Below are 27,033 nucleotides of genomic sequence, written 5' to 3' on the forward strand. Positions count from 1 at the left end.
CCAAACCAGCCAGAGATCACCTTAACACAACCCACAAAGAATGATAACAAATCTTAAGGAATCATGGACACCTGACCATATTCCATCACTTGGAGATCCAGACAATGACACTTGCAAAATGTTGTTGGACTTCAGGCAATACCAAAGATTTCTCAAAGGGAAACATTTAGAGTGCCATTGTCAAGAGATGGAGTCTTGGGTGAGGGCCTCAAGAGTACTGTTTTGAGTTAAGTCAGCACCTTGCCCTTATGTTTAAAAAATAAATAACATCTTGCCTTTCTCCTTCAGCTGTGCAAGTACTCTATGCTTTTTTTCTCTACCCTTGAGAGGCATGCATTTAGAACAAGGTTTCTCCAACAATGGCTTCAGAGCATTCTTCCTTTATACAAGTCTGATAACAGCTTGGTCTTCCAAAGGAGACTGAAGAACCTCCAAAAAGGTCCTTCACCCAGTGAAAGCAAAGGTGAACGCTGAACGGAAACCATAAAAGGCAATGCATCTTGTCAATATTGAGTCAAACCCAAGATTCAAAATATATACAAACTGTGTTAATAGAGAAAAAATTCATTATTTTGGTTAATGTGTATCAGAGTGTCTGCAATATAATCAGTGCTTTTATGGTAACTCTTTATTAGATTTTGAGTTGCAAGTCTAGGTAAACACAGTGACATTGCTGATTCATTCTTTCTATTCATTCTACCTCATATTGAACTTACATGCTATCTCTTCCCTTTATCTTCTAGAATGAAAAATAATTTTTAAGATAAGAAATTTCTTGGCTTTTTCGCATATGATTTTTCCAGAAGGCATTAACTGATGTTGGAATATTTGGGAGACAAGGTGGGTGAGGTAAAACAGAGCTTATCTTCAGGTCTTTGTATAAGCCCAACAGCTTGTCTCACCAACAGAAGTTGTCCAATAAAAGATATTGCCATCCACTTAGTCTCTCTAATATCCTGGGACCGACACTACTGCAACAACACTGCATACAGCATTGGAATATTTGACAGACATCAGCATTTTAATGTTTTAAAATCCCAGTATAATGAAGACTAGGTAGGTACATGCTTAACAAATCCACAAACCCCAACAATTTTCCTAATTTCTCAGCAAATATTTAATAGAACAGAATGTTCTCTCAAGGTTGACATTGAGACTTGGTTTATTCAATTTACTATGGTACACTTTTCAAATCTTTTAATTACATAACACTATCCATGTAGAGTTAAAATTTGAGAGCCTGGGCTATTACTCTATCCCCTCCCTCCCCCCCCATTCAGTCTAGATTTCATATATCCCTCCTGTTTTCTTTAACAGATTTCTGGGAAGTATTTTTAAAAAGCGTAATTTAAAAAAAATACACCTCAGAATAAATGACCAAACTACATTTTAAGTAACGTTGAGCCCAAATTGCCATGGAAGACATAGGACTCAAAACGCAGCACAACTCTTTTGGGCCTACTATGCAAGGGATGCCAGACAATGAAAGGTCTAGTTTGAATATTCCTGTGCACTGTGGAGCATCAGTCGACTTGGGCTCAGTCTGTAATAGCATCAGAGGGTTTTGATGAGTAAGGCAGGTTAGGTGTTGGGGCTTAGGGGTGACTATTAAATACACAGCAGTATGGATCCACTGCCAATACTCTTCCCCTTCCATCACCTGGGGTTTCCACATAGCTGCTTTGCCTCCCTCTGTCATTCTGCACCCTTACTTTGGGAGTTTTCATCAGCTCACGTGGCTCTAGCATCTTTATGCCAGGACTCTCAAAACTGCCTTTCCACTTCTTACCTCTTCTCTCCATCCTCCATCCAGGCTCATATCCGTTCCTGTCTAAGATGGATCCTAGATACCTCGCCACTTATTTAAACATTAACTTCACCAATAGTGAACTACTGGGGGCCGGTTCTTTGTGATAATATCCCCTTTATGCTGCTCCAGTAGCTTGATGACCGCATGTTTCCCTTGCCAGGATACAAGGGAATAGCATAGGGATTTCCTCAGGTGCTGTAGACGTGACCCTACACTTCTCACCAGCCCCTGGCATAGGAGTTATACTGGGGAAGGGCTGGAGTGTGGCTGCACTCCAGCTGTGGGAAGAGTAAATATGAAGAAGTGTAAAGGTGGCATGAAGCCACCTTCCTTCCCCTCCCCGCATTTCTCCCCTTCATCTTGTCCACCTACCCCTATTCCTCAGCCAAACAGAACTCTGGTAAGATGGAGAATCAGTTCTATCTGGTCCAAATTTGAATTGTAAGCCCTTGGGGCAAGGAATATGGCTCCATTCTGAGTTCATGCAGCACTGTGCACAATAGGGCTCTAGGTGATACTGTGATACACTACAGAATAATTAAACCATACAGATTGTACCTCTTTCTAAATAACTTTGTTTTGTAAGGGATAAACAGCTATAAAGTATTCTTCATATGCTATGTGCACAACGTCACTCAAATTTCTGATGGGCCACTTTTTGGTTTAGTTCCTGTTTTATACCATGTGCCCCTTTTTTCTTTCTAATAGTTAATTTGCCTTAAATACCCATTATTTGTTAATAATTTTGTCTAACTTTTCCCCAGACCTGATGTTCAAACTAATACTCTCTAAAACTCTATTTTCAAGCGGCTTTCATTTTTTCCTAGGTATAGTAGTGGGAAGAATATCTGATGCTTCCTGTATTCCACAGCACAGTAATAAATTCACCCCTGAAGTTTTAAATGTATTTTTATGTATGGTGTATATCTTTAGGAAAAAAAACATTACTTATTACTTATTTCTATTCTTCTATATGTATCTTGCAGATACTTTTATCTCCAGTGAAACTGTTTTTCAGATCTTTATTTCTTATTTAACAAGAATTTCCTTATTGCTATTTTATGTTAAAAATTCTTACACTGTTTAAATGTGCTACTAAATAGATGGGTTTGTTGCCTTTTTTTTTTTTTAAACTCCTCTTGGGATATTTTTCCTTCTACCGCAGAGGAGGAGAGCTGATTCTAAAGAGGCCTACGAATCCAGTAAATAATGTAAAAAAATCACTTTTCACATTACCAGCCTCTTAAATTTCCTCATCGTGGTGACACGCATTGTTTCAAGACAAAAGTGTTACGCTCTCATTTTTTAAAGAAAAAAACTACAGAATCATCCTTTAGTGTCACTGGATTTTCTTTTCCAAGTATTTCTATCCATTTTGTTCTGGCTACATGTTTTCCAGTAGGCTGTTTCCTTTATTTAAAAAGGTGTTGTATCTCTGGGACAAAGCTTCTATAATTCCCTTATGACTCACTTGTGACCCCAGAAGAACAAAACCCAGCGTATAACTTACTACAAAGGACTTGTGGTTTCACAATTTCCTCCATTTAAACACACACTGCTTTTGCCATCATTAATACTGTGGTAAATAGTAATCAATTGATATTTAAATACTTTTTAAAGGTCAGTTTCCAGGCTGAAATAAATGTATAAAATATGGGAAATGTAATAAATCCTCTAAGGAAAAAGCATGTTTGATTGGCTCACCTGTGTTACAATAGAGTCTGTATATCCCTAACTCCTCCATGAATTATCTAATTCTTTTTTTAACCCAGTTAGTTATCCTTTTGGCCTTCACAATATCCCCAGGCATTGAGGTTGACTCTGCATTGTGTGAAGAAGTACTTCCTTATGTTTGTTTTTAAACCTTCTGCCTATTAATGTCATTGGGTGACCCCTGGTGTTTGGTGTTAAAGGGGCAAATGACCCCTTCCTTTTAATTTTCTCTACACCGTTCATGATTTTATAGATCGCTATCATTTCACCCCCCTTAGTAGTTTCTTTTCTAAGCTGAACAGTCCTAGTCTCTAATATCTCCTTGTCTGGAAGCTGTTCTATATTCCTAATCGTTTTTGTTGCCCTTCTGTGCACATTCTCCACTAATATATCTTTTCTGAGATGGGGCAACCAGAACTGCATGCAGTATTCAAGGTATGGGCATAACATGGGGTTTATATAGTGGCATTATGATATTTTCTGTTTTATTATCTATCCCTTTCCTAATGGTTCCTAACATTGTTAGCTTTTTTGACTGATTCTGCACATTGAATGGATGTTTTCAGAGGATTGTTCACAATGACTCCAAGATCTTTCTTGAGGGATAACAGCTAATTTAGACCCCATCATATTGTATGTATAGTTGGGATTATGCTTTCCAATGTGCATTAGTTTGTCTTTATCAGCATTGAATTTCATCTGCCATTTTGTTGCCTAGTTGTGTGAGATACCTTTTGTAGCTCTTCACTTAACTTTGGACTTAACTATCTTGAGTAATTTTATATTGTCAGCAAATTTTGTCACTTTACTGTTCACTCCCTTGTCCAGATCATTTATGAACAGGTTGTACAACATGTGTCCCAGTATAGATCCTTGGGGGACCCTGCTATTTACCTCTTTTCATCGTGAAAACTGATCATTTAGACCTACCCTTTGTTTCCTGTCTTTTAACCAGTTACTGATCAATGAGAGGACCTTCCCTCATATCCATGACTGCATAATTTGCTTGTCAACAGCTTTCTGAAAGTCTAAGTACTCTATATCAACTGGATCACTGTTGTCCACATTTTTATCAACACAAAGAATTCTAGTAAATCAGTGAGGCATGATTTCCCTTTACAAAAGCTGTGTTGGCTCTTCCACAATATATCGTGTTTATCTATGTATCTCTGATGATTTTGTTTACTATAGTTTGAGCAAATTTGCGTGGTACTGAATTTAGGCTTACCAGCCTGTAATTGCCAGAATTGTTGCTGGAGCCGTTTTTAAAAATAGGCACTATATTAGTTATTCTCCAGTCATCTGGTAGAGAGGCTGATTTAAGCTATAGGTTACATACCAATTTCATATTTGAATTTCTTCAGAACTCTTGGGTGAATACCATCTGGTCCTAGTGACTTATTACGGTTTAATTTATTGACTTGCTCTAAAGCCTCCTCTATTGACACCTCAATATGGGACTGTTCCTCAGATCTGTCACTCAGGTGTGGAAATCTCCCTCATATCCTCTTCAGTGCAATGTAAATAATCAATTTAGCTTCTTCACAGTGGCCTTGTCTTCCTTGAGTGCTACTTTAACACCTTGATCGCCCAGTGACCCCACTGACTCTTCGGCAGATTTCCTGCTTCTGATGCACTTAAAAAAAAAAAATGCTGTTAGTGTTTTTGTCCTTAGCTAATTGCTCTTCAAATTCTTTTTTGGCCTGCCTGATTGTACATTTACACGTGACTTGCCAGAGTTTATGCTCCTTTCTATTTTTCTCACTAGGATTTGACTTCCAATTTTTAAAGGATGCCTTTTTGCCTCTAACCACCTTTTACTCTGCTGTTTAGTCATGATGTTGTTTTTTGGTTGTCTTATTAATTATTTTTTATTTGGGATATACTTTGTTTTATCCTCTATTATGGTGTTGATTGAGAACAACTGCAAAACCACTGCCTAACTTCTTTCATGTATGGTTTTGCATGCCACTGCAGGGACTTACAGCTTTACTTAAAGTAGCTGCAGGAGTGTTGTATTTTTGCATAGCTGCAGAAGAACATGCATCCACTTTGCACTGTTTTCCTTGCTGAAGGAGAAAGATCAAGGCTGTCAGGTGCCCACAGACAGTCTAATGTCCAGCAGTATGTATCTGCCAATTGTTTTTAACAGGGAAGTCCTGTTAGACTTGCCAAAAGAGGCATTAAAAAACCAAAAACATCCAGATTAAAAAAAATTTAAAAAAACAAAACCCCAAAATATTTGACTGTTAAAATTATTGCAGAATCTCCCTCTTTATATGCATTTCTCCTGTTTCTCTATCATATTACCTTTTATAAGCCCCATTTACTGATAACTGCCAGCATAGACTCTTTCACTATATGGGAGGTAAGAAAGTTCTCTAGCTCCCTGTCCTTACTACTCTTTTGTGGATCAGCCAGCTGACAAAGATGTAAAGACAGCAGCCTCTTGTTAAATTAGTTTCTCTCCTTACAGGAAAGTTTCTTGCTCCCACTGACTGCAAAATTAGAGATGCTCAAAGAGGTTTCTTGTATGACTAAAATGTTGATGATTTGGTTCAAGTATTCAGGAAACCCATTTACACAGGTACAGAGTGTTTTGGATGACTGCTTGTATGTTTGTCTAACTTGAGTTTGCCTCTTTTTTTTTTTTCCCCTTGAGTAATTTCTTCAGTTCTTTTTGCAGAGTGTGCCTTAAAAATAACCTCTTATCCAGAGTGCAAAACAGGAATGCAGACTGTGTTTCACATCCTGTTCTTTAGAATGCCTTTCACACACTTATGCATTCCTGTTCCTTTATTGGGATCTGGGTAAGAGGTTGACTTTAATTTTCACACATGCACAAAAAATATACTTTCCTGATACCAGACATGTATAGATAATCTTGTTTCCCTGACTTTGAAAATCAAAACCTATCAATGCTATTAGGAAAGTTCATTCCAGGATAGTGTTTAACCTTTATTATCTTAAACTTTATGTAGTACATAAAAACAGGAATGAAAACAGTACATAGACACAGAAAATCAATAACTGTATAATAAGGTGGGAGTGTTTGGGGTATGAAGTGCAACCCTTGAGGTTTGGTGTAAACATTCACCAAGTGCAAGAAGGCCACAGCTGGATTATGAAATTCTGGTTTTGTTGCTTGTAGGACAAACATTTCTTTAACAGCATTGTCAATTCTGTAACTTCTAATATTACATAGGTTTTCCTCCTTGGTCTCCCAGTCAGTGATAGCATAGGTGTCAACTAAAAAAAGGCGATGTTTGTGGCTTTCCTCTTTTTTGTGCCCCCTTCTTTGTATTTGTCTTGCATGTGTCCCCTGGAATTCCTGATATCCTTTTATACACCATCTGTGGCTTTCAGTGTCTCCTTATTCCCCTTCATGTTCCCACTATACCACTTGTCCATTCATATTTCCACTATCCTCTTGTCACCTATCAGTTACCCATCATCTCTCTCCCCCAACCCTCCCAAAAAAACCCTGCTGCTTGGGCTTCCACTCAAGTCTGCTTTTGTGCCCTGAGACTGCTACCAACTAAGCATCGTGGAGGAGGAGTAGCTAGAGGGTACAAGAATAGGGGACTGTAGTCTCCAGCCACCCTCTTCTCTACTCACACAGCAACTTAGTGGCAGAAATCAGCTTCTAGAAACTTGGGCTTCATCAGTCACAATCCCTGAGGCTTTGGCTGGAAATGAAAACATTAAGGAAGCAGAGCTGCCATGTTTCTCTTATCTCGTGTGCTACTTATATGTTTGATAGCCCTGTCATGTGTTCAGCAGGTTCCTCTTTCATCCAGCTAGAGTGTAAGGTTGCCAACTGTCTAATCACAAACCCAGACACCCCTGCCATGCCCCTTCCCTGAGGCCCTGCCCCAGCCACGCCCTTCTCCGAGGCCCTGTCCTGCTCACTCCACCCTCTCCATCCATCGCTCGCGCTCTCTCTCACCCACTTTCACCTGGCTGGGGCAGGGAGTTGGGGTGTGGGAGGGGGTGCTGGCTCTGGGCTGGGGACAAGGGGTTCAGAGTGTGGGAGGGGGCTCCAGGCTGTGCCTGGGACGGGGTGGGGGTGCAAGCTCTGGGAGGGAGTTTGGGTGCTAGAGGGGACTCAGGACTGGGGGAGGGGTTTAGGGTGCAGGAGGGGGCGTGGAGTGTGGGCTCCAGGAGGGGGCTCAGGGCTGGGGCAGAGGGTTGGGGTGCAGGAGGGGGTGTAAGGTCTGGGAAGGAATTTGGGTGCAGGAGGGGGCTCGGGGTTGGGGTGCAGGCTCTGGCCATGTGGTGCTTACCTCATGCCGCTCCTGGAAGCAGCCAGCATGTCCCTGCGGCCCCTGGGCGGGCCGGGGGCTCCGCACGCACCTCAATTTAGGCAGGCAGGGTCCCTCTCTGCCTCCCCTTTCTTCTCCCCCTGCTGGTGCACCAGGCCAACATAGAGGCAAAACATCAAATTGTGCATGTCCCTAGTAGTCAAGAGTTGGGAAGAAGGAAAGGTGATATTGCATTAGAGCAGCCAGAGACAGATTCTGTGAAATTCTGTGTTTTTTTTCGGTGTTTCTTTCAGGATGTGTCATTTGTGTGGTGATATCAAATGCCATAAAACAACATTGCCACCGAGTTGTCACACATCATCAGGAAGTTGTAATAGTTATTTTGTTGTAACTTCTGATTGCTTCTAAAATAGATATTCAGTTCTTCAAGGTAGAGTACTGCTTTAATTACTAACACTTTATTAGATAAAACAGAATAGTTAACAGTATACATTTATTTTCTTGTATAAAGACACAGCAAGTTCTTTATAAACAAAAAATAGTTAAACTAATACACACTGTCTTATTTTTAACAGAATATCTCCGAGCATGTAGACTGTTTCTTTTAATCAAAATACAGTACCAATGGGTTAGACTATGTTTTAAACTAATCTCTTTCCAAACTTCACTTTTCAGATTGAAGACAAAACATTTTGTTCCCTGCTTGATACATTATATGGGAAGTTTTGGAGCAGGACAATTTTTATTTATTATTTATTTATTTATTTTTGGCAGAGTGATATTTGGTGATTTTATTGACTTGTATTATAGTAACCCAGAAGCCTCAGTCAGGTTTTGAGCTACAAAAGTAGTCTCCAGAATGTGGGTGACTGAGCTATCAGGAAGAAACATGAAGTCATCCTGTTTGGGCCTCAGTGACAGGAAGAGGAGCATTGGCACAGGAAGACTGATAGGTTTTGTTATGTCTCATTTCCCATAGAACTAAGTTCTCCTTAGTTCCATTACCTCTTATGGAAATTTTGTGAGTAAATGCAGTGTGTGTTTTCCATAGCAAATTAAGGTCCAATCCTGTTTCCATTAAAGTCCCGAGAGGAATGCTACCCATTGACATCAGTGAGAGCAGGATTAGGCCCTAAAACTATGTATCTAGAATGGTTGTTACATGGTCAAAAAGTCTTGTCTCTTAGTTGAACCCCCATATTCAAATACAACATCATGCTTTGGGCAGACTAGTAATACACTTACTGTACCATGAAGGTGATGTTCAGGAAAAAAAGGCTTCTGAGTAGAAATAAACTGAATATAGAACTCTGCAACAAGAACTAGAATAACTTGACTAAGTATGTGGTCAGTTAATGCTGTGATATCACCGTTATGATTTAAGTTGACTTGTTCAGTTCATTGCTGAAAGCTGGATTTCTGGGTGTATCAGTATAGAGAATTTTTTTAATTAGTCTTCCATTTTTGAAGTGGGGTTTGGGATATATATGTATATTCAAAGAGGTATTTTTTGCTTTTAGAGTTCTTAAAATACTTCTGTTCACTCCATATGATGAAAATGGCAGGTATTACTGGCAAAGAAAATGCTGCCATTAATATTTTTGTATAACTTGCAATTAGGCAACAAATCAGAGCATTTAATGTTTTCCTGTCTTAGAATGTTTTTATAGTAAAAGCTGTGTTATCTGGCATTTTACCAACCTGAAAGCTCTGTAAACCGGCATTTCTGATCTTCATTGAAAGTCTTGTTTATAGTCCGGCTGGTGGCAGGCTCCCTACCTGGCTCCACATGGCTCCCCGGAAGCTGTGACATGTCCCCGCTGCTCCTAAGTGGAGGAACAGCCACAAGGGGTTCAGAGTTTGGAAGGTGGTGTGGGGGTGACCTAGAGAAATTGGAGGATTGGGCTAAAAGAAATCTGAGGTTCAATATGGACAAGTGCAGAGTCCTGCACTTAGGACGGAAGAATCCCATGCACTGCTGCAGGCTGGCGGTTCTTAAGAAAAGGACGTGGGGATTACAGAGGATGAGAAGCTGGATATGAGTCAACAGTGTGCCCTTGTTGCCAAGAAGGCTAATGGCATATTGGGCTGCATTAGTAGGAGCATTGCCCGCAGATCGAGGGAAGTGATTATTCCCCTCTATTCGGCACTGGTGAGGCCACATCTGGAGTATTGTGTCCAGTTTTGGGCCCCCACTATAGAAAGGATGTGGACAAATAGGACAGAGTCCAGCAGAGGGCAACGAAAACTATTAGGGGACTGGGGCCCATGTCTTATGAGGAGAGGCTGAGGGGACTGGGCTTATTTAGTCTCCAGAAGAGAAGAGTGAGGGGGGGATTTGATAGCAGCCTTCAACTACCTGAAAGGGGGTTCCAAAGAGGATGGTGCTAGGCTGTTCTCTGATGAACTCAGTGTAACTTGTGCTTTTGAAAATTCCACCTTTAAGTGCCTAAATATGGGCCTGAGAGACTAATTTTAGGCTGATAGTTTTGATAGTTTTTGGCCTGTGTACAAAATAGTTTACAGTAACTTAATGTATTGAAAGTATAAACTTCTTAACAGTGAAGCAATTTTGTTTTGAAGTGGCAAAGATTTTGTACACAAATATTAAAAACTTTTAGCCTCTGGTGCTGCAAATACTTATGCACATGCTTAACTAAGTAGATGAGTAGTACCACTGAAGTCAAATTTGAGTAAAGTTACATGCTGGTTTTAGTCCTTGTCCTACAAACCCTTAATCGTCTGTGTTTCTTTTTTTTTTTTTTGCCTGTAGCTGCTTTGTAAAATTCAAATAAGATACCTTAACTGTAGTAGATTGTATACTAAAATAAACTAACTAAAAAAAGCATTTGTAATTTTGTTCATTAGATTAAAATTTATAGTTGCAATAGCACAGATTTTCAAATTAGCTTGACAAAGGCCCCATCTGATCTGATATAAATATTTTAAATCAGTGACTTAAATAGCCTTGATTTAAATCTCGCCATCTTGCTTTATTCTCTGGAAACTTTCTCCGAACAACACTCTGAATTCATTGAACAGGGGATATAAGTGTAGGCTTTACAGTTTTACACCAGTGAGAATTAGGGGTTTGTATTAAAATCCTAGTAGTAAACTACTAATTGAGCTCTTGTATGATTTCATATTACAGGGCCTTGAGACCATAAGAGAATCAAATAAAGTGGAAGCAGGAAATTACTCCATAAAGTTTAATTGGAAAAGGTATTTCAAAATGAATTTCCACTATAAAGTATTTCATTGAAAAACATATTTTTCAAAGTAGATTTCCTCTAATCCCCAATTTAAAACTTCTTGTACATTTTCAGAAAGTACAAGGAGTAAATTTACTAAGGGATTTGTTTTCTAGTTTCCAAAGTCTTGAAATTTCCCTGCTGGCTAATTACTGCTTATTACTGTAGACATTGAGCTGTTAGCAGTAACATTTTCCATCTTAAGATGGGCTGGCCCATTCAAGTGAAGAGCATGTTGTCTGAGTGCTGAATGGAATTACTACCAATGGAAACTATGCTGCAAGAGGAGTTGATAAAGCAGCTGCTGTGCAAACCTCAGCTGTTTTTTCCATCTTCCAAAGCAAAGTTAATTAGCATAGGAAAGCTGACTAATGTGCTGATGTCACCTCTTTCCAGTAGTCGCTTACATTTTGTCCCTGACTGCCTTAAAGCATGCAGGACTTTGTTCAGGAATTTGCTGTCACTTACGGGATGCACTGAACGCTTTTTTGAGGGGGTTGGACTTTTTCCTTTATAAACACAGTCTACAGAACCAACAGCTTCCTTAAAAGTAATTGCCTTGGATTTGTGTTGAACTGCTATCGTTGCTTTAGTGAAGCACAAAATGCATTTTAGGAACCTTAACTACAGTTTTGGTTCCCTAATTGCCTGTGTGGCAGACAGCGATGTCTTCAATCAAATTGAAACGAGGGTATGGCTTTTTTAAAGTTGAGTTTTAGATCTGTGAATTTCTTAAATACTGAAGGATAGGTGCTGTTCTAAAATAGTTGAAAAATACTGTGCTGTTTAAAACATTAAACAGATAATGCTTAAGAAGTAGGGAAGAACTATTTCAGAGGTTAACAGGTTGTAGTCTGCAAATGTGTATTTTGTGTATTATGTTTCAGTCTTAATGTATCATATGGACTTTAAGATATTTATCTTCTGCTTTTTCAAATACTTGTTGTCTGTCCATAAAAACTCTGTGTATATATGCATGTAAGTGTGAATATGAGTTGAAAAAACTTCATTTGAAGGCATTTTCAATGATGTTCAGATTTAGAATGTTGCTAATAGGTTTGTTTATATTAGAATATATGAAGATGTTTAAATTTACATTGTTGGTGTAGCACTGTAATTGTTAAGACTGGTGACACTTCTGTAGTGTTGGAATGCTACGTAATATAATCACTCCAGCTATCTAATTGATGAGAATGAAGGAGTAACAAACACACAAATGTTGGACTTACAGTAGTGAATTATTGATTAGCAGTGCTAAGACATCTGTCAGGCACAAAACAATTGGATTTTATTAGTAGACACTATGATGCTAACATCTGATTTCATCTGGAAGTTTGATCCATGAGGCGAGTATTTTATAATAGTACAGACTTTTCTTTTTAGCTAACATAAAATTGAAGATTCCATACATTTCATTAATCATCTAGATGGTCTCCAAAGGTTTAGTGGTGAATATGAATTCTGAATTATAGACCAATCTGTTTTTCTGAATAGGTATGAATGAGATATTGGTGCACCAAGTAGTGTAATATAGAAAAAAGATAAAAAAAGGCTTAGATTTCAGAAATACAAAGCCGCTTTCTTTCCCGTGTAAAAAGCTAACAATAAATTCCTGTGCTAAGGGTTCTATTCTTGAGAATTGTATTAAAACTACTTGGAGTTTACATACAGCTAGCTTTTATTAGAACACTAAGAGACAGGATAGTTTTGAGTTAACATGCATACATGAAATATTTGGCTTTTGTCTAATATATATTTGTTACTTAGAGTCTTGGGATAGCAGTAGCAAGTTGTTGTGAGTTAGAACCACGCTTAGCTTAAATAAAAACTATAACCAAAGGTTTATATAAGAGAATAAGGAAATTAAGTGTTCAAGAAAAAAATATTACGCTATTTTGTTATACCCTTCTATGTAGCCTTATCCAAAAATCAGTGATTAAACTGAATGCAGTTGAAAGATGAACATGAAGTCAGAACATTCTGATCAGTAAGATTCTGTGAAATAGTAACATACAAAATGTCAATACATAAAACATAACTTACTACTGAGGGTTGTACATAGCGAGTCATTGTGCTTAAAATAAGTCTGAAACAGCAAGTATGCCAGCCATACACTCATTTTTCCCTTCCCCTCCCCTCAGCACCCTGAAGTAAAAATGGAAACATTCTTCATAAATAATGTGTAAATAGCTGAGTTTGGTTTGGATAGCTGCCCCATGTGCTCTAAAAGCTCAAACATTAGTTACTCAAATCATCAGTGAAGACTGCCAACTTTTGATGGACTTAGTTTCATACTGCCATCTAGATAGGATGGCTAAGTCATTGGGCCACACCGATAAAAGTACAAGGTTTTGGAGTCAGAAGGGCTGGGTTCTGTTCCCACTCTGCAACAAATGTACTGTTTTAACCTTGTGCAAGGCCCTCACCTCTGTTTCCATGTCTGTGTAATTAGAACAATACTTTCTTTACTAAGGGAATTGCGTCTTCGTTTGTAAAGTTCTTTGAGATCCATAGATGGAGGGTGTTATAGAATTACTGTGTGTCATTATTTGAAATATATGAAATTTCCTTAAGCACACTTCATTTCCCTAAATTAAAAATAAGTACAAAAAATAGTTTTCATATGTCATAACATTACTGAGGTGTCTGGTTACCTTAAAAACAAGCACATTTTAGTACAGCACACTATTCAGTTTTCATGTCTACCGTTTTCATGTCCTTCATGTTTACTTGAGTAAGGACTTTTGGCCCTCAATTTACTTTGCCTGCTTTTTATAGATATTTCTATATAAACTAAACTAAGCAATTAAAACTCCATGATCTTCATCACTTGTGAATAGTACTTTTTTTAGCATGCCACAAGATTGAGACAGAAGCCAGTAGGCATGCAATATATTTTACTTATTTGTAATCTTTTCTTCTACCTTGAAGGCATTATTATTTCAGCAAGAAAAAAGCAGCTGCTATGTTGTAAATAAATGATGATTGGTTTATTTTGAATGGCTTACCATATTCTCTAATAAAATATTTTAGCATGCCACTGTTAACTGCAGTCCATCATAATCAGCAGTTGTCCTTGAGGGAAAGAGAATAAATTACAAGAAAAAAGGGATGTGGCATGTACATGGCTTCTTTTGTTTTTAAAAATATATAATTTTTTTTTACAGGCCAAATTTGAATCTCTCTTTAGAACATATGACAAAGATATCACCTTTCAGTATTTTAAGAGCTTCAAAAGAGTACGAATAAACTTCAGCAACCCTTTATCAGCCGCAGATGCTAGAATCCAGTTACATAAGACAGAATTTCTTGGAAAGGAAATAAAACTGTATTTTGCTCAGGTATGTTTTACCAAGCATTTCTGTATAAATGTAATCGTTTTGCCATTGAGTCTTATGCTGTTGTAGTTGACAGTTTTTTTTTTTTAAAGACCTGTGAAAATTTGTAGCATTCATTTGTGACTAAATTGATTGGAGAAAACATCAGGTAGGTACCTCCAAACTTAGGAGTGTTTGGAGGCTAATGAATATGTTGGGTTTCTGGCTGCTTGTGTATTGTTTGCCCTGTCTTGGTATAAGGGGGAGACATCTAGTACTCACTGTCATACCAAGAGCTGGTTGGGTAAACAGGGGGAGGAGTATATTTTGTAAAATTTCAAACAACTTTTGGGAATATTCAGAACACTTGATTTTATTGAATATAAAAACCATCTTCTCTCACTACTTTAATTTTTTTCCACTGATAGAGGGGAGTGTTCCTCTCTTCCTAGCTTCTTCTTTTTCATAATGTTCTGAAATTTTTCATCAGTTTCAATCAAAATGAAATATTGTTGCAAAAACTTCCATTTTATTGCAAATACCTTTTCTGTTGAAGAAATTTTGACAATTTTCAGCCAGCTTTAATTGAAAATCTAGTAACCCCAGAACTCCTAATGAGATACTTAAAGATATCCAGGGTCATAAAACAAAGATGGTTTTAAAAAACAAAATAACTGTAAGATTTCACTTGTGGAGGGGAGGGGGGAGACTGAAAGCATGTCTGCTCTTTGCCAAATTGTTAGCAACACTCCCTAGATATTCTGCATCTCTACAGTACAACTATAGAAGATTCTGCAGCAGTTTCAGATACATTTATTCACTGGAATGGAAGGCTTTATTGAATTAAATCCCAATAACTAGTACAGTAAAAGCTGTATTATCTGGCCCTGTACTAACTGGAAAGCTCTATAAACTGGCTTTTCTGATCTTGATATAAAGTCTGGTTTATAGTCCGGTTGGTGTGGGGCCAGCAGGCTCCCTACCTGGCTCTGCATGGCTCCCCAGAAGCAGCGACATGTCCCTGCTGCTCCTAGGCGGAGAACGGCCACAAGGGGTTCGGAGTACAGGAGGGGGTGTGAGAGTGGGGGATGGGGCACAGGAGGGGGTGCAGGCATGGGCTCTGGGAGGGAGTTTGTGTGCAGGATCCGGGGGGGTGCTTACCTTGGGAGGCTGCTCACAAGCAGTGACTTGTCCTGGTTACTCCTAGGTGGAGACCCATCAGATGGCTCTTCGCGCTGCCTCTGCCCTGCCCACTGACTCAACAGCTCCCATTGGCTGGGAACCAATGGGAACCCTCACCCAAACTCTCTTTCTTAACTGGCATTTTTCACTTGCCAGCACCCCCCATTACCCCAACATGCCAGATTTAAAAAGTTTTTACTGTACTAGTATTGTGTCCCTTGTGGTAATAAGTTAAGTTTAGTTTGAGGTGTTTAATATATATGTTTATTTTTTAAGATGCTATACGGATTTGTACTGACAACATAGTTAGCAGCTTGAGTAGTGACAGTTATAGCTTTGGGACCTGGGGAAAGGTGTGGGAATTATGTTGGATAAATGCGTTAGCTGGAGATTTCTGCCAAAATGATAAGCAACTAAATAGAGAGACAAGGTGGATGAAGTAATATCTTTTACTGGCCCAAAACTTTCGAGCCATGGCTTATTACAACGATCTGTAACCAACTAAATCCTCTTTTCGTCCTATGACTGCAAAGGACTGTTAGTGGGCCACTCTACCTTGAATGGTCCCTTGGAATAGAATATGTGCTAACAACCTATACTAAACAATCAGTTCCACCTTGCATTTAGCTGTGGTACTTGGAGTACCTTTCCCAGACCTGAAGAAGAGCTCTGTATGGCTTGAAAGCTTGTCTCTCTCACCAACATAAGTTGGTCCATAAAAGATATTACCCCACCCACCTTAACTTTAATATCCTGGGACCCAACTACACTACATAAAGTAACTAAATAGTAAATGATATTGGGGAATTATTTTGTAATATTAGATAAGGTAATCATTTGATCAGTTAACTCCCCTTTGAGATGACCAATTATTTTGGCTATGCACAAACTCTTACACTTACTTACCCGCATAGTTTACACTTGGTTAATGTTTGATGCTCTCTGCAATCGTAACAGTTAGAAATGTAGTTTTTCTTCAATCAAAGCTTACATTCTTGAGCACAGTTCTTATAGCATGAAGTGGGTTCTCAGCAAACCTGATGCCTGTGGAGTCGCAAAGAAAACACTGCTCTAATTGTTATACAGAGATGCAAATAACACTGGCTTGAAAGTTTGATCTTTTCCAGCCTCAAAAATAGCCCTTGATTCGGCAAACAGGGTTGGCCTGTGGAGCTGCATTGGCAGTGATTCCTAAATATAGACAAGGGTGTGCAGGGGTCTGTACCAGTATATAGAGCTATACTGATTTCTGGTCAATACTTTCTGTGACAAAGTTCCTGCTCTACCTTAGTGGGTCTTGTGCTTATTGGCGGATTTGCTCGCCTTGGAACTTCACTGCAGCACTCAGCTTGGCCGTTTTTCTGAACCCACAGTGCAGGTAGACTCCTCCTGTGTCTGACCAGGAGTTGGGAGGATTTGGGGGGAACCCGGGCCTGCCCTCTACTCCGGGTTCCAGCCCAGGGCCTTGTGGAATGCAGCTGTCTAGACGCCTCCTGGAACAGCTGTGCGACAGCTACAATTCCCTGGGCTACTTCCCCGTGGCCTCCTCCCAACACCTTCTTTATCCTCACCATAGGACCTTCCTCCTGGTGTCTGATGATGCTTGTACACCTCAGTCCTCCAACAGTCTGCGTTCTCACTCTCAGCTCCTAGTGCCTCTTGCTCTCAACTCCTCGCACGCACACCACAAACTGAAGTGAGCTCCTTTTTAAAACCCAGGTGCCCTGATTAGCCTGCCTTAATTGATTCTAGCAGCTTCTTGATTGGCTGCAGGTGTTCTAATCAGCCTGTCTTACTTGTCTCCAGAAGGTTCCTGATTGTTCTGGAACCTTCCCTGCTCCCTTACTTAGGGAAAAGGGACCTCCTTCGCTTGCTGCTTAGCTGTCTGCTTTCTATGCTCTCCTAAAGCCCCCTGGCCTGGATTTTTCTTACTTTTTGACCCTGCCTTAGTTCCCTCCCGACCGGGCCAGACGCTTTTTCTTCGTTTTGTTTTTTTTGCTGTTTTTTTTTTTTTGCTGCCGTTCGAGTGCTGGTCAGTTGCCAGCTTGCTGCCAGCCCCTCCCCCCCACGCCTGCTCTGGGACGCTGCTTTTGCCCCAGCTGAAATCCCCGGAGGAGGGGGGGAGGACTGCCGACCCGCTACCCGGAGGAGGGGAGTGGAAGCCCCCAGATCCAGCCGTTTTGCTGTTATTTCTAAACCCGTACCGAGCTAGGAAGATTCTCCTTATCTCTGCAACATTCTTGGCCTGCTGAAAGCCTCGTCACAAAACCGGAAGAGAAGATAGCCGACAGAAAAAATCACCCAGGGAAGCTACGAACCATCGTGGAGGGGGCCGTAAGACTGAGTAACTTTTGAATTGTACTCTCGTGTGGGGAGAGTTTGACTGTGTTTTAATTGCGTTTGTGGGGGCACAGGGGGTGTGGCACAGAGCTGCCCCCCGATCCATCGGTTCCCCTCCCAACACTACTACGACCGTCATGGCCCCCCTGCCATCCGTCCCTGCTGGCAACTTGCCATCTGCCTTTGGATTCAGCTGTTTGCTTTGAATTTTGCCGCTCAGACCAAACACAACAGCCGACCAAACGAGACTCTTTGGACAAACGTGCGTGGGTCCATGTCGTCCCGTCGTCGTCCCCCCCCCCCCCCGCCCCGGACTGTTTACCCCACAGATTGCCCCTATTACTGGACCCCAACTCCTGTTTTCCTCCCCCATCCAGTCCGACCCATTTGGCACCCCCGCCCCCCTGCCTGCAGCCCAGCAGGGAGGAGTGGTTAATCTGCTTCCCCCTCCCCCCTCCTCCTTCTGGTGTCTCCCCGTCTCTCCCTGCTCACAATGGCGGGGAATGAGAGGGGTGAGGCCCCTCTAACAACCTCAGTTGCCTCTCCCCCACCTACCCCCCAGCCCTCCCCCCCACCACTGCTGTCAAAACATCTGCCACCGCCCCCGCTGGGGCAGCAGGAGGCACCCGGGCGATTACTGCCGCTGCAACGTCCGCCCCCCCTCCCCCCAGATTCTAGGAACCCCCCCAGTTGGCCAGAAAGGCCAGGGTGTGAAGAAAGGAAAGGGCCCCGCTAAAACCACCAGGCCCTCCATGGCAGGGGCTGCCCCCACCGCTGTGGCCTCGTCATCGACCATGGCATCCCTCCCTGCTGTTCCCTCCACCAGCTCTGCGAGCGTTCCTCCCCCGGCCCCCAGGACGTATGCCCGGGCGGTGGCACCCCCGCCTGCTGCCTCGTCATCTCGCCCACCCACCGCCTCCGCTACCATCAATAGCGGCCGGGGCCCCTTTCTCACCATGACCAGGAAGCACGGCGTCCGTTGCCTCCTGGTCCCCACCTCGCCCCACGTGGAGACATACGTGCAGGCGTTGGCGAGGGTGGTAGGACCCACGGCTATCGTGGTGGCCTCCAAAATGTACAGGAAGATCTTCTTTTTCTTAGCATCGGAGGCTGCCGCCCAGGAGGCGGTGGACAAGGGCCTGGCGGTGGGGGGGGTGTTTGTCCACCTGGAGCCGCTAGAGGACTTGGGCGTTCGCCTAGTCCTCACCTCCGTCCCTCCCTTTCTACCCAATGCCGCCCTGTTACCCGCTCTCTCCACCCTGGGGAAACTTGTTTCTGTCATCAGCCCTCTCCCATTGGGCTGCAAGGACCCCACCCTCCGTCACATTCTCTCGTTCCGCCGGCAAGTGCAGCTTCTACCGCCGACGCGTGACGGAGAGGCGCTCGAGGGGTCCTTCAACTAGTCCTTCCTAGTCCCCTACCAGGGAGCCCGCTATCGGGTCTTTTACTCCACGGGAGAAGCCCGGTACTACCTCTGCCGCTCAGCGGGGCATGTCTGAAGAGACTGCCCTTCGCCCCAGCGGGGAGGGGCACCCGAGATCCCCGAGACCCGGCAAGACGTCGGCTCCGTCGTTGCCGACGCCCCTGGCTGCCCGCACCTGAAACCACCTCTCCTCCTGCTCAATCCACCGCTGCTCCCATCCGGGCCCAAGAGACACCTCCCCTACAACGCCCAGACGAGCAAGGGAGTCCCACCCTTGCTATTAACAATCCAGCAGAGCCTATGGAGGAGGGTGCAGCAAAGATATTACCGGGTATAGGAGAGGGCCCGCCCCAAGGAGAACCCCCCGCCCCTCATGCTGCCTCACCGTTACCCCCCCCAACCCCCTGAACCATCGCCTCTGCCCCCTGACACGACCCCTGCTACCCAACCCCCAGACGATGCTATGGAGGGCTGGACCCTATTCCAGGGGAAGCGAGGCAAGCGGAAGGCTCAAGCTCCGCTGCACCCATCCGATGCGGAGGCCCCCCGGAAGACCAGGAAGGGAGGCACTGATACTTAGCCTTCCACTATGCCCACGAGTGAGATCCATCCGCCGGTGTCGGGAGGGGAAGACAGAATGGCATTGGAAGGTAGAATCTCCCCTCCACGGGAGACCCTCCCCTCCGAGACCCCTGAGGAAGCCCCTTCTACCCGGATACCACCCGAACCCCCCGCGAACCCCGAAGCAACCGTCGAGGCGGGCCCCAGAGGAGAGGCCCCCGGGGTAGCAGAAGACGACCTCTCCTCCATGTATGAGGAGATTGAGGCCCTAGGTTTGACCCCGGTCACCCAGGGAGAGGATGATCTACTGCCGGCTGGCCTCGATCTGGGCAACCTCAGCCCAGTCCCCCTTTCCCCATGCTCACTCCCCCTAACCGCCTTCCCGGGCGGGCACCCTACAGAAAGTGGTCCACCACCTGATGCCATGGCCGCCAAATCCACCACAGAGCCTGCGCCTAGCATCACCAGTGCATCTATATGAGTCATCAGTGGGTTACTGAATGCTGGATTCCTGAGTGTCAGTAATACCAAGGAGATCTCTAACTGTACCTCAGCTCTGAAAATGTGTGCACTTTCAGCTGCTATCATTAGGCACTCCTTTTTTTAACTTTAATGGGAAAATCAATCTGAGTGTTCTTTTCTTCTTGGTATCCTTTGTGTTTGTTTCAAATGTCCTCAGGGACAATCCTGAAGGAGCCAGTTTATTTATATACCTTCTGGAATTTTCACCACTTGTGATAAGTTTCAACACCATTTATCATTAGACCTTACAGCCCCTTTTTAATTTCCCTCTATTTTGGTCTTCTGGGAGCAGATTTTTCTCTGATGAAATAACTGTATATTAAAACAAAAATGAAAAAAAAAGCAGATGCGCACATTTCACTGCGTGTTTTGACAGCATTGTCAGCAAGGTGGTTTTGAATTTGTATGTTTGATATGTTATCACACAGTTACATACTGCCACCTTGAGTGCTTGTTGTAGTATATCTGTTCAAACTTTAAATTCCATGCAAATGATACTTTTAATTTTCCATTAATCAAATAGTTAATCGTTTGTTTTATTCTCCCAGACTTTGCACATTGGAAGCTCGCATTTGGCTCCACCAAAACCAGACAAACAGTTTTTGATTTCACCTCCAGCCTCTCCTCCTGTTGGTTGGAAACAAGTAGAAGATGCTACGCCAGTCATTAACTATGACCTTCTCTATGCTATCTCCAAGCTAGGGCCAGGTAAGAAGGATTCTGAGCTTAAAGTTTTAATACTTGTGTTTGAGTAAAAAATGACTTGGAATACTAGTAATAATTCAAAAAGATTTTTCCTCCAAGATATTTGTTCATTATCAATTAAATTACTAACTACAGAAAACACTCTGAAGTTTTTTTTTTATGTCAAGGATTGTTTTCGAAATCACCTTTTTGTATCAAAAAGATAAAAATTTCCATAGGAATATCCTTGCCAGAAGAAAACATTCTTGCTGAGTCATACAACATGAATTATAAGATTATAAAATTTAAAATAAAATTGTAACTCTAACATAAGTTTCCCCAGAAATAAAATGGCACTTCTAAAATATTTATATTTTAACTATATAGCTACTACTTTTTCTTAAACACGGTTGCTGTTGTTCAACCATCTGACAGTAAATTAATAACTGACATAGGTCTAGCCACTTTCATCAGAGGATTTGCAGACGTTGCACATATTAAGTCTCACACCACTGTGATGTTGTGTTGTATCCATTTGATAAAGGTTTTTTTGAAATCAGAGAGGATAAGTGACTTATCACACTGTAAGTCAGTGGCAGAGGGGAATAGAGGAAGCTCTAAGAGCCTGGCTCCCATTTATCTGCAGAGCTGGAGGCAGAATCCCTTGTTTGTTCTGTGGGAGCTTTCATCAATTTTCTGTAGAACTATTTGGGGACAACTGTGCAAGGGACACCTTACAGACTATCCAGCCTGGCTTGCTCTTTGGTTCCCTAAAATATCTGATGTCGCAAGCACCACAATTTGTATGGTGATGCAGCTGCTAAGATACTGAGGTCTTAAAAGCATGAGGATAAAACATACCAAACTGAGTGGAACAGAAGAAAAAGTGACCAGAGGAACACACACAGAAATATGAGTGCTGGTTTCTTTCTCCTACAGAAAAGGTATTTGAAAATAATAAATTGTAGGGTTGACTAATGACTAATCAATAGACATAACAAAATTATAACACAGCCTATCTAAATGCTATCCAAGTAGATGTGTAAAATCCCTTCTAGCGAATTCTGTTGTTACACAGGAATCCCAGGGCAGAATTCAGCCCTTTAGGTTTTGGTCAGCAAAACTATATCTAACTTCATTAACTTCTGCCAGTGGAAGCCTTGGAAGAAATCTGCTTCTATGGTTTTAAATCTTCATGGTATGGAGATGGACAGTTCTCCTGAATGATCAGATTTGATCATACTGTTCAAATTTTGCGGATGAGACAAACCTGGTAGAGTTGCAAACACTTTGGAGGCTAGAGCTAAAATTCAAAGGGATCTTGATAAATTGGAGAACTGGGCTATGGACAACAAAATGAAATTCAACAAAGGTAAATGTAAGGTGCTATACGTCGGGAAGAAAAAACATATGCACAAATACAGAATGGGGGATAACTGGCTTGGCAGCAGCACTGCTGAGAACATCTGGTAATTGTGGTGGATCACAACCGTAACACGAGTCGTCAATGTGATGTTGCAAAAAAAGCAAATGCAATTTTGGGTTGCAATAACCAAGGTATAGCATGCAAGTCACAGGAGGTGATAGTACCACTCTACTTGGTGCTGGTTAGTCTTCAGCTGGAGTTGTGTGTCCAGTTTTGGTCACTGCTGTATAGAAAGGATGTAGAGAAACTGGAAAGGATCCGAAGGTAAGCGACAAAGATGATCAAAGGGATGGAATGCAAGCCATATGAGCAAAGGCTGAAGGAACTGGGTATGTTTAGTTTGGAACAGCATAGATGAAGTAAGGACATGACTGCAGTGTTCAAATACTTGAAAGGCTGCCATAAAAAAGATGGAGAAAAGATGTCTCTCTTGCCACAGAGGCAGGGCCCTCTCTAGGTTTTTTGCCACCCCAAGCAAAAAATTTGCCTCCCCAAGCTCCGAGAGTGCAACTGCCCAAGCATCCCTGGAATTTTGCCTTCCCAAGCACATGCTTGCTTTGCTTCTGCCTATAGCCAGTCCTGCACAGAGGGCAGGGGGTTCAAACTGCAGCATAGAAGATTTGATTAAATGTCAGGAAATACTTCCTCACTGTAAGAACAGTAGGACAATGATACTCACACCTTCTTGTCAATTGTTAGAAATGGGCAATGTCTACCTTGATTGCATTCACCTCATTAGCACTACAAAAGTAATTTTCCTCCTTTGATATTCACCCCTTCTTGTCAACTGTTGAAAATAGGCCACTTCCACCTTAATTGATTTAGCTTCTTTAGCACTGATCCCCCCACTTGGTAAGGCAACTCCTATCTTTTCATGTGCTGTAATATTTATACTGCTTTCTGTATTTTTCACTCCAGGCATCTGATGAAGTGGGTTTTAGCCCATGAAAGCTTATGCCCAAACAAATTTGTTAGTCTCTAAGATGCCACAAGGACTCGTTGTTGTTGTTTTTAAATTTAGACTGTTTGTTCTGTGCTTACTGTGTAGAATGGAGCTTTTTTGACCAGTTTTGCTAATGTTCTAACTTTCAGGAGAAAAGTATGAACTCCATGCTGCAACTGACACTACTCCCAGTGTTGTTGTCCACGTATGTGAGAGTGACCAGGAAAATGAAGTGGAGGAGGAAGAGGAAGGCATGAAGAAACCCAAACCAAAAATTATTCAGACAAGAAGGCCGGAGTATACTCCTACTCATTTAAGTTGAAGTGGTTCTAACTTTCAAGGGTTTCAAGTAGACGTATACAAGAAAAATGCTTACTATGGAAGTGTCAGGTCACAGGTTTGGTGGCAGTGGCTGCAGCAATAGTAGGAGAAATTCCAATGTAATTTAACTCAGAAAAACACTGGAAGTTTCCTCATTGTTTTTAATGCTGCACATTGGTTAATATGTATATGAAAATAAACTTCCAGATCAGAGTTAGGTGATCAGAAAAAGGCATTTTGAGAAACCTTCCTTGATAAGGAATCCTAGGCTGCTTCATTATAAAACAGATGGGGAAAGCTTTCTTTGTTCTATCTCACATGATACACCTCTAATTCATAGGCTAGACATATGTGAAGTACATGTGATACTGAGATGGTTTAAGGATATGGGAATTGTAAACATTTTTCTTAGGTTGTTTTGTGCATGTTGTTTACTGATGTTCAAAAATAACTTTGCATTATTTTCTATATAGTTTCTCACTTCACGCTTTTTGAAATCTGGGAAGTTGTCTTCAATGCTTATCTCTCAGCATCCTGGGTGTCTTACTGTATGTATGTTTTATTGGTACCCAGTTTCCAGTGGACATACAATTTACGTAGCACCTTATTTTGGTGCAATATAATTTGTGCTTTTAAAATTTTAATCTGTTATTAAATGCTTATGTGGGATTTTGTCTAGCAAAGTTATGGAAAAAGCTGTGCAATAGGAAAATTGTTCAAGTAAGTGTATTTTAAGTTATTTAAACTTTAAGTTATACGTTTTTAAGTAATGCTGGTTCAATTATTTTGATTTTCTCCTTTTGAAAAACAAAATTCTTAAACATGTAAATAAAGCTAGTACTGTATATTCACAGCAGTGTACAGTTTTCAGTGAGAAGTATGGCAAAGGAAGAAAACCTGAGCTGTATTACTTTTTACATTAACTTGTACATTGTAGCTGGTGCAGTTACACATTTTAACAGTGATTCAACACACATGATGTGAAATAGATGACAGATGTGTGGTATGTTTAAGTGGGATGGAGTGCCTTTTCCCCATTAATTTGTGATGGGATTGTTATACTAGTTGAACACTTGTATTTTTTCTAATGGCTATGTCCGTCCAATATGTATTCTCTTTTGGCTTTGTTTCCAAAACAGGCTGGTATTTAGAAATGCTTAGTACCAAGTAATAATGCATGCTTTATCAGTTCAGGTGATGGCTTGCTGTGGGAACAGATAAGCTTTCATTCTGTTTGGTTTGAGTACTGTTTTAAGGACAGTGACGAACGATGTACAAGTTTTCTGTCATGTTTACATAACAAACAAATACATGCTGTACCAGTTCAAGTGTTTCCAAGAATCTGCTTTTAAAATGGAGATTCTGACTTTGAAATATTTTAATACTTTTTTAAAATATACTAATATATTGACAAAATATACTGTTGGGGGAGGACATGTTTCTCTTTTAGAAGGAGAGGTATTTTGGGGGTTCAGACATGTTTTTAGAAATAAAGACCCTGATCCTCTTTTTGAAGTCAGTGGGAACTTTGCCATTAGCTTCATTAGTAGTAAGACTAGGCTTGGGATCAGCATTGTAGCTGTTGTTGCATTAAAATGAAATGCGTTATGATGTGCCATTTGTAGTTAATGTTGACTTGGAAGCCCAACATAATACACTTTTGGGTAGAAATAGACAAATATTATAAAGAATACAATACTGTATGTACCGATGAATTTGTACAATCATTCCAACTGATAATACAGTATAGACTCCACACCACTAAAAGCCTACCATTGTGCTGACCAAGACACACAATGTTATTGTGACCAAAGAGAACAGAAACCTGTTAAACCTCAGTAATCGTCTGGAGTTGTAGGGCCCTATTCTGATGAATTAGATTTACAGTAAGCATGCATGCACACAGACTGATGCTGAGTTTTGGTTCCTATCTGTGACAGAGAGAGAGAGAGATGCTCTCCCTGTGTATGTTATGTTGTTTGATACCAAGTTTGCAGGTGTAGAATGTCACCCAGCATAGCTTTAGGTCAGGCTGTGTTTTACTGCTGATTTCATACAGTATATAAATTCAGGGGCCCATGAGCTACTTTTCTGTTACTGAAGTGTAAACATCAGACTGCAATGCATAACATTCTTTGTTCTTTTTATTTTTAAGTGCAGGATACAATGACCAAACTTAGAGAAACATCGAAGCACACAAATGTCTCTAGTATAGCTTTCTAAGGCTTCCCATGTAGCCAAAGACACTGCTGCTAAATTTGATGCAGATGTTTTATATTTGCCCTTCATTCAGCACAAAACCTTTGGCCTAATTTCTGTAGCATTCTCCTCCATCTCCTCTTCTGCTGCCATCATAGACCCTGAACACTAGGTGCTGTTACTGTTGCTTCTATGGGACTGCCAAGATGCATCAATTATCTTCAATAGAAAAGAGAATGTAAAACAAACAGTGACATGATTTGGAATGTTGGTACACATTGAGACATTCTGCATGATGGAGGTTGAAGGTAGTCATTCAGATTCAGAACTATGAATGATTTGGGCTGGCTGCAGTTTCTGCCACTCTCAACTGTATTTGTGAACATGGATTACTGGACGGTAACTGCCCATCTTGCTGTCCGCCCCCAGTTTGTGTATCTTGGCCTATGTCTGTTCTCTTGGCACCAATGTGGTGTATGGATCACTCTGTTTCTGTATGAAAATAACAGCTGTTCTGTTAAGACAAACTGGTATTTTATAAGATTGTATAGTATGGGACATATTTAAATTAAAATATTTGGATTGTCTACTTATAAATGTCGTGTTGTTTATGCATGAAACAATAGTTAAAGATTTTGGTGTAAAAATGCTTAAACTTCAAGCATCCAAAAATATACTTATGTTAGGATAAGGACTTTGTCCCCGCTTACTTGGTAGGCTCACATCCTTGCCAACCAAATTTAATATTAATTATGGGGGGGTGGGAGAATCCAGTTTGATAGTCTTTTACAACATTGTTTAATCTCTTTAAAAATATTTTTCATAGTGTCAGTAGTTTCATATACGTAGCCAGCAAGCCTAGTCATTACAAAACATTACCAGGCATGCAAAATACATTAAAGGGCCACCTCTTAACCCAGGGTAAGAATTCTTTTATTCTAAAATAAGTGTGGAGAAAGGAGTTTTTGATGTCAATGTTAGTCTTTTACATTTCCTTCTGCATAGAAACTCTGTGATGTATCAGTATCTTACAATTGGCATTATTTACATTTATTGTGTGTAGCAACATTCTGCCT

At 41.2% G+C, this 27,033-nt stretch overlaps 1 protein-coding gene across 3 annotated transcripts in view; it reads left to right on the forward strand.

The window, feature by feature from the left end:
- The window catches only part of RCAN1 (regulator of calcineurin 1), a 76,688-nt gene extending 50,134 nt beyond the window's left edge, over positions 1 to 26,554 (forward strand). The window contains exons 1-4 of one of the 3 annotated variants that reach the window (XM_048867474.2): positions 11,441 to 11,746; positions 14,207 to 14,380; positions 20,933 to 21,092; positions 23,587 to 26,554. In XM_048867474.2, coding sequence (XP_048723431.1) covers positions 11,705 to 11,746; positions 14,207 to 14,380; positions 20,933 to 21,092; positions 23,587 to 23,759 — 549 coding nt within the window. In that variant the 5' untranslated portion in view covers positions 11,441 to 11,704 and the 3' untranslated portion in view covers positions 23,760 to 26,554. Of the gene's footprint in view, positions 1 to 11,440; positions 11,747 to 14,206; positions 14,381 to 20,932; positions 21,093 to 23,586 lie in introns of those variants that run through there. The other 2 variants (XM_048867467.2, XM_048867461.2) reach the window with 2 other exon arrangements.
- The last annotated feature ends 479 nt before the right edge of the window (positions 26,555 to 27,033 follow it).

This window comes from Caretta caretta, chromosome 1 (genome assembly GCF_965140235.1).
Source record: "Caretta caretta isolate rCarCar2 chromosome 1, rCarCar1.hap1, whole genome shotgun sequence".
NCBI lineage: Eukaryota > Metazoa > Chordata > Testudines > Cheloniidae > Caretta > Caretta caretta.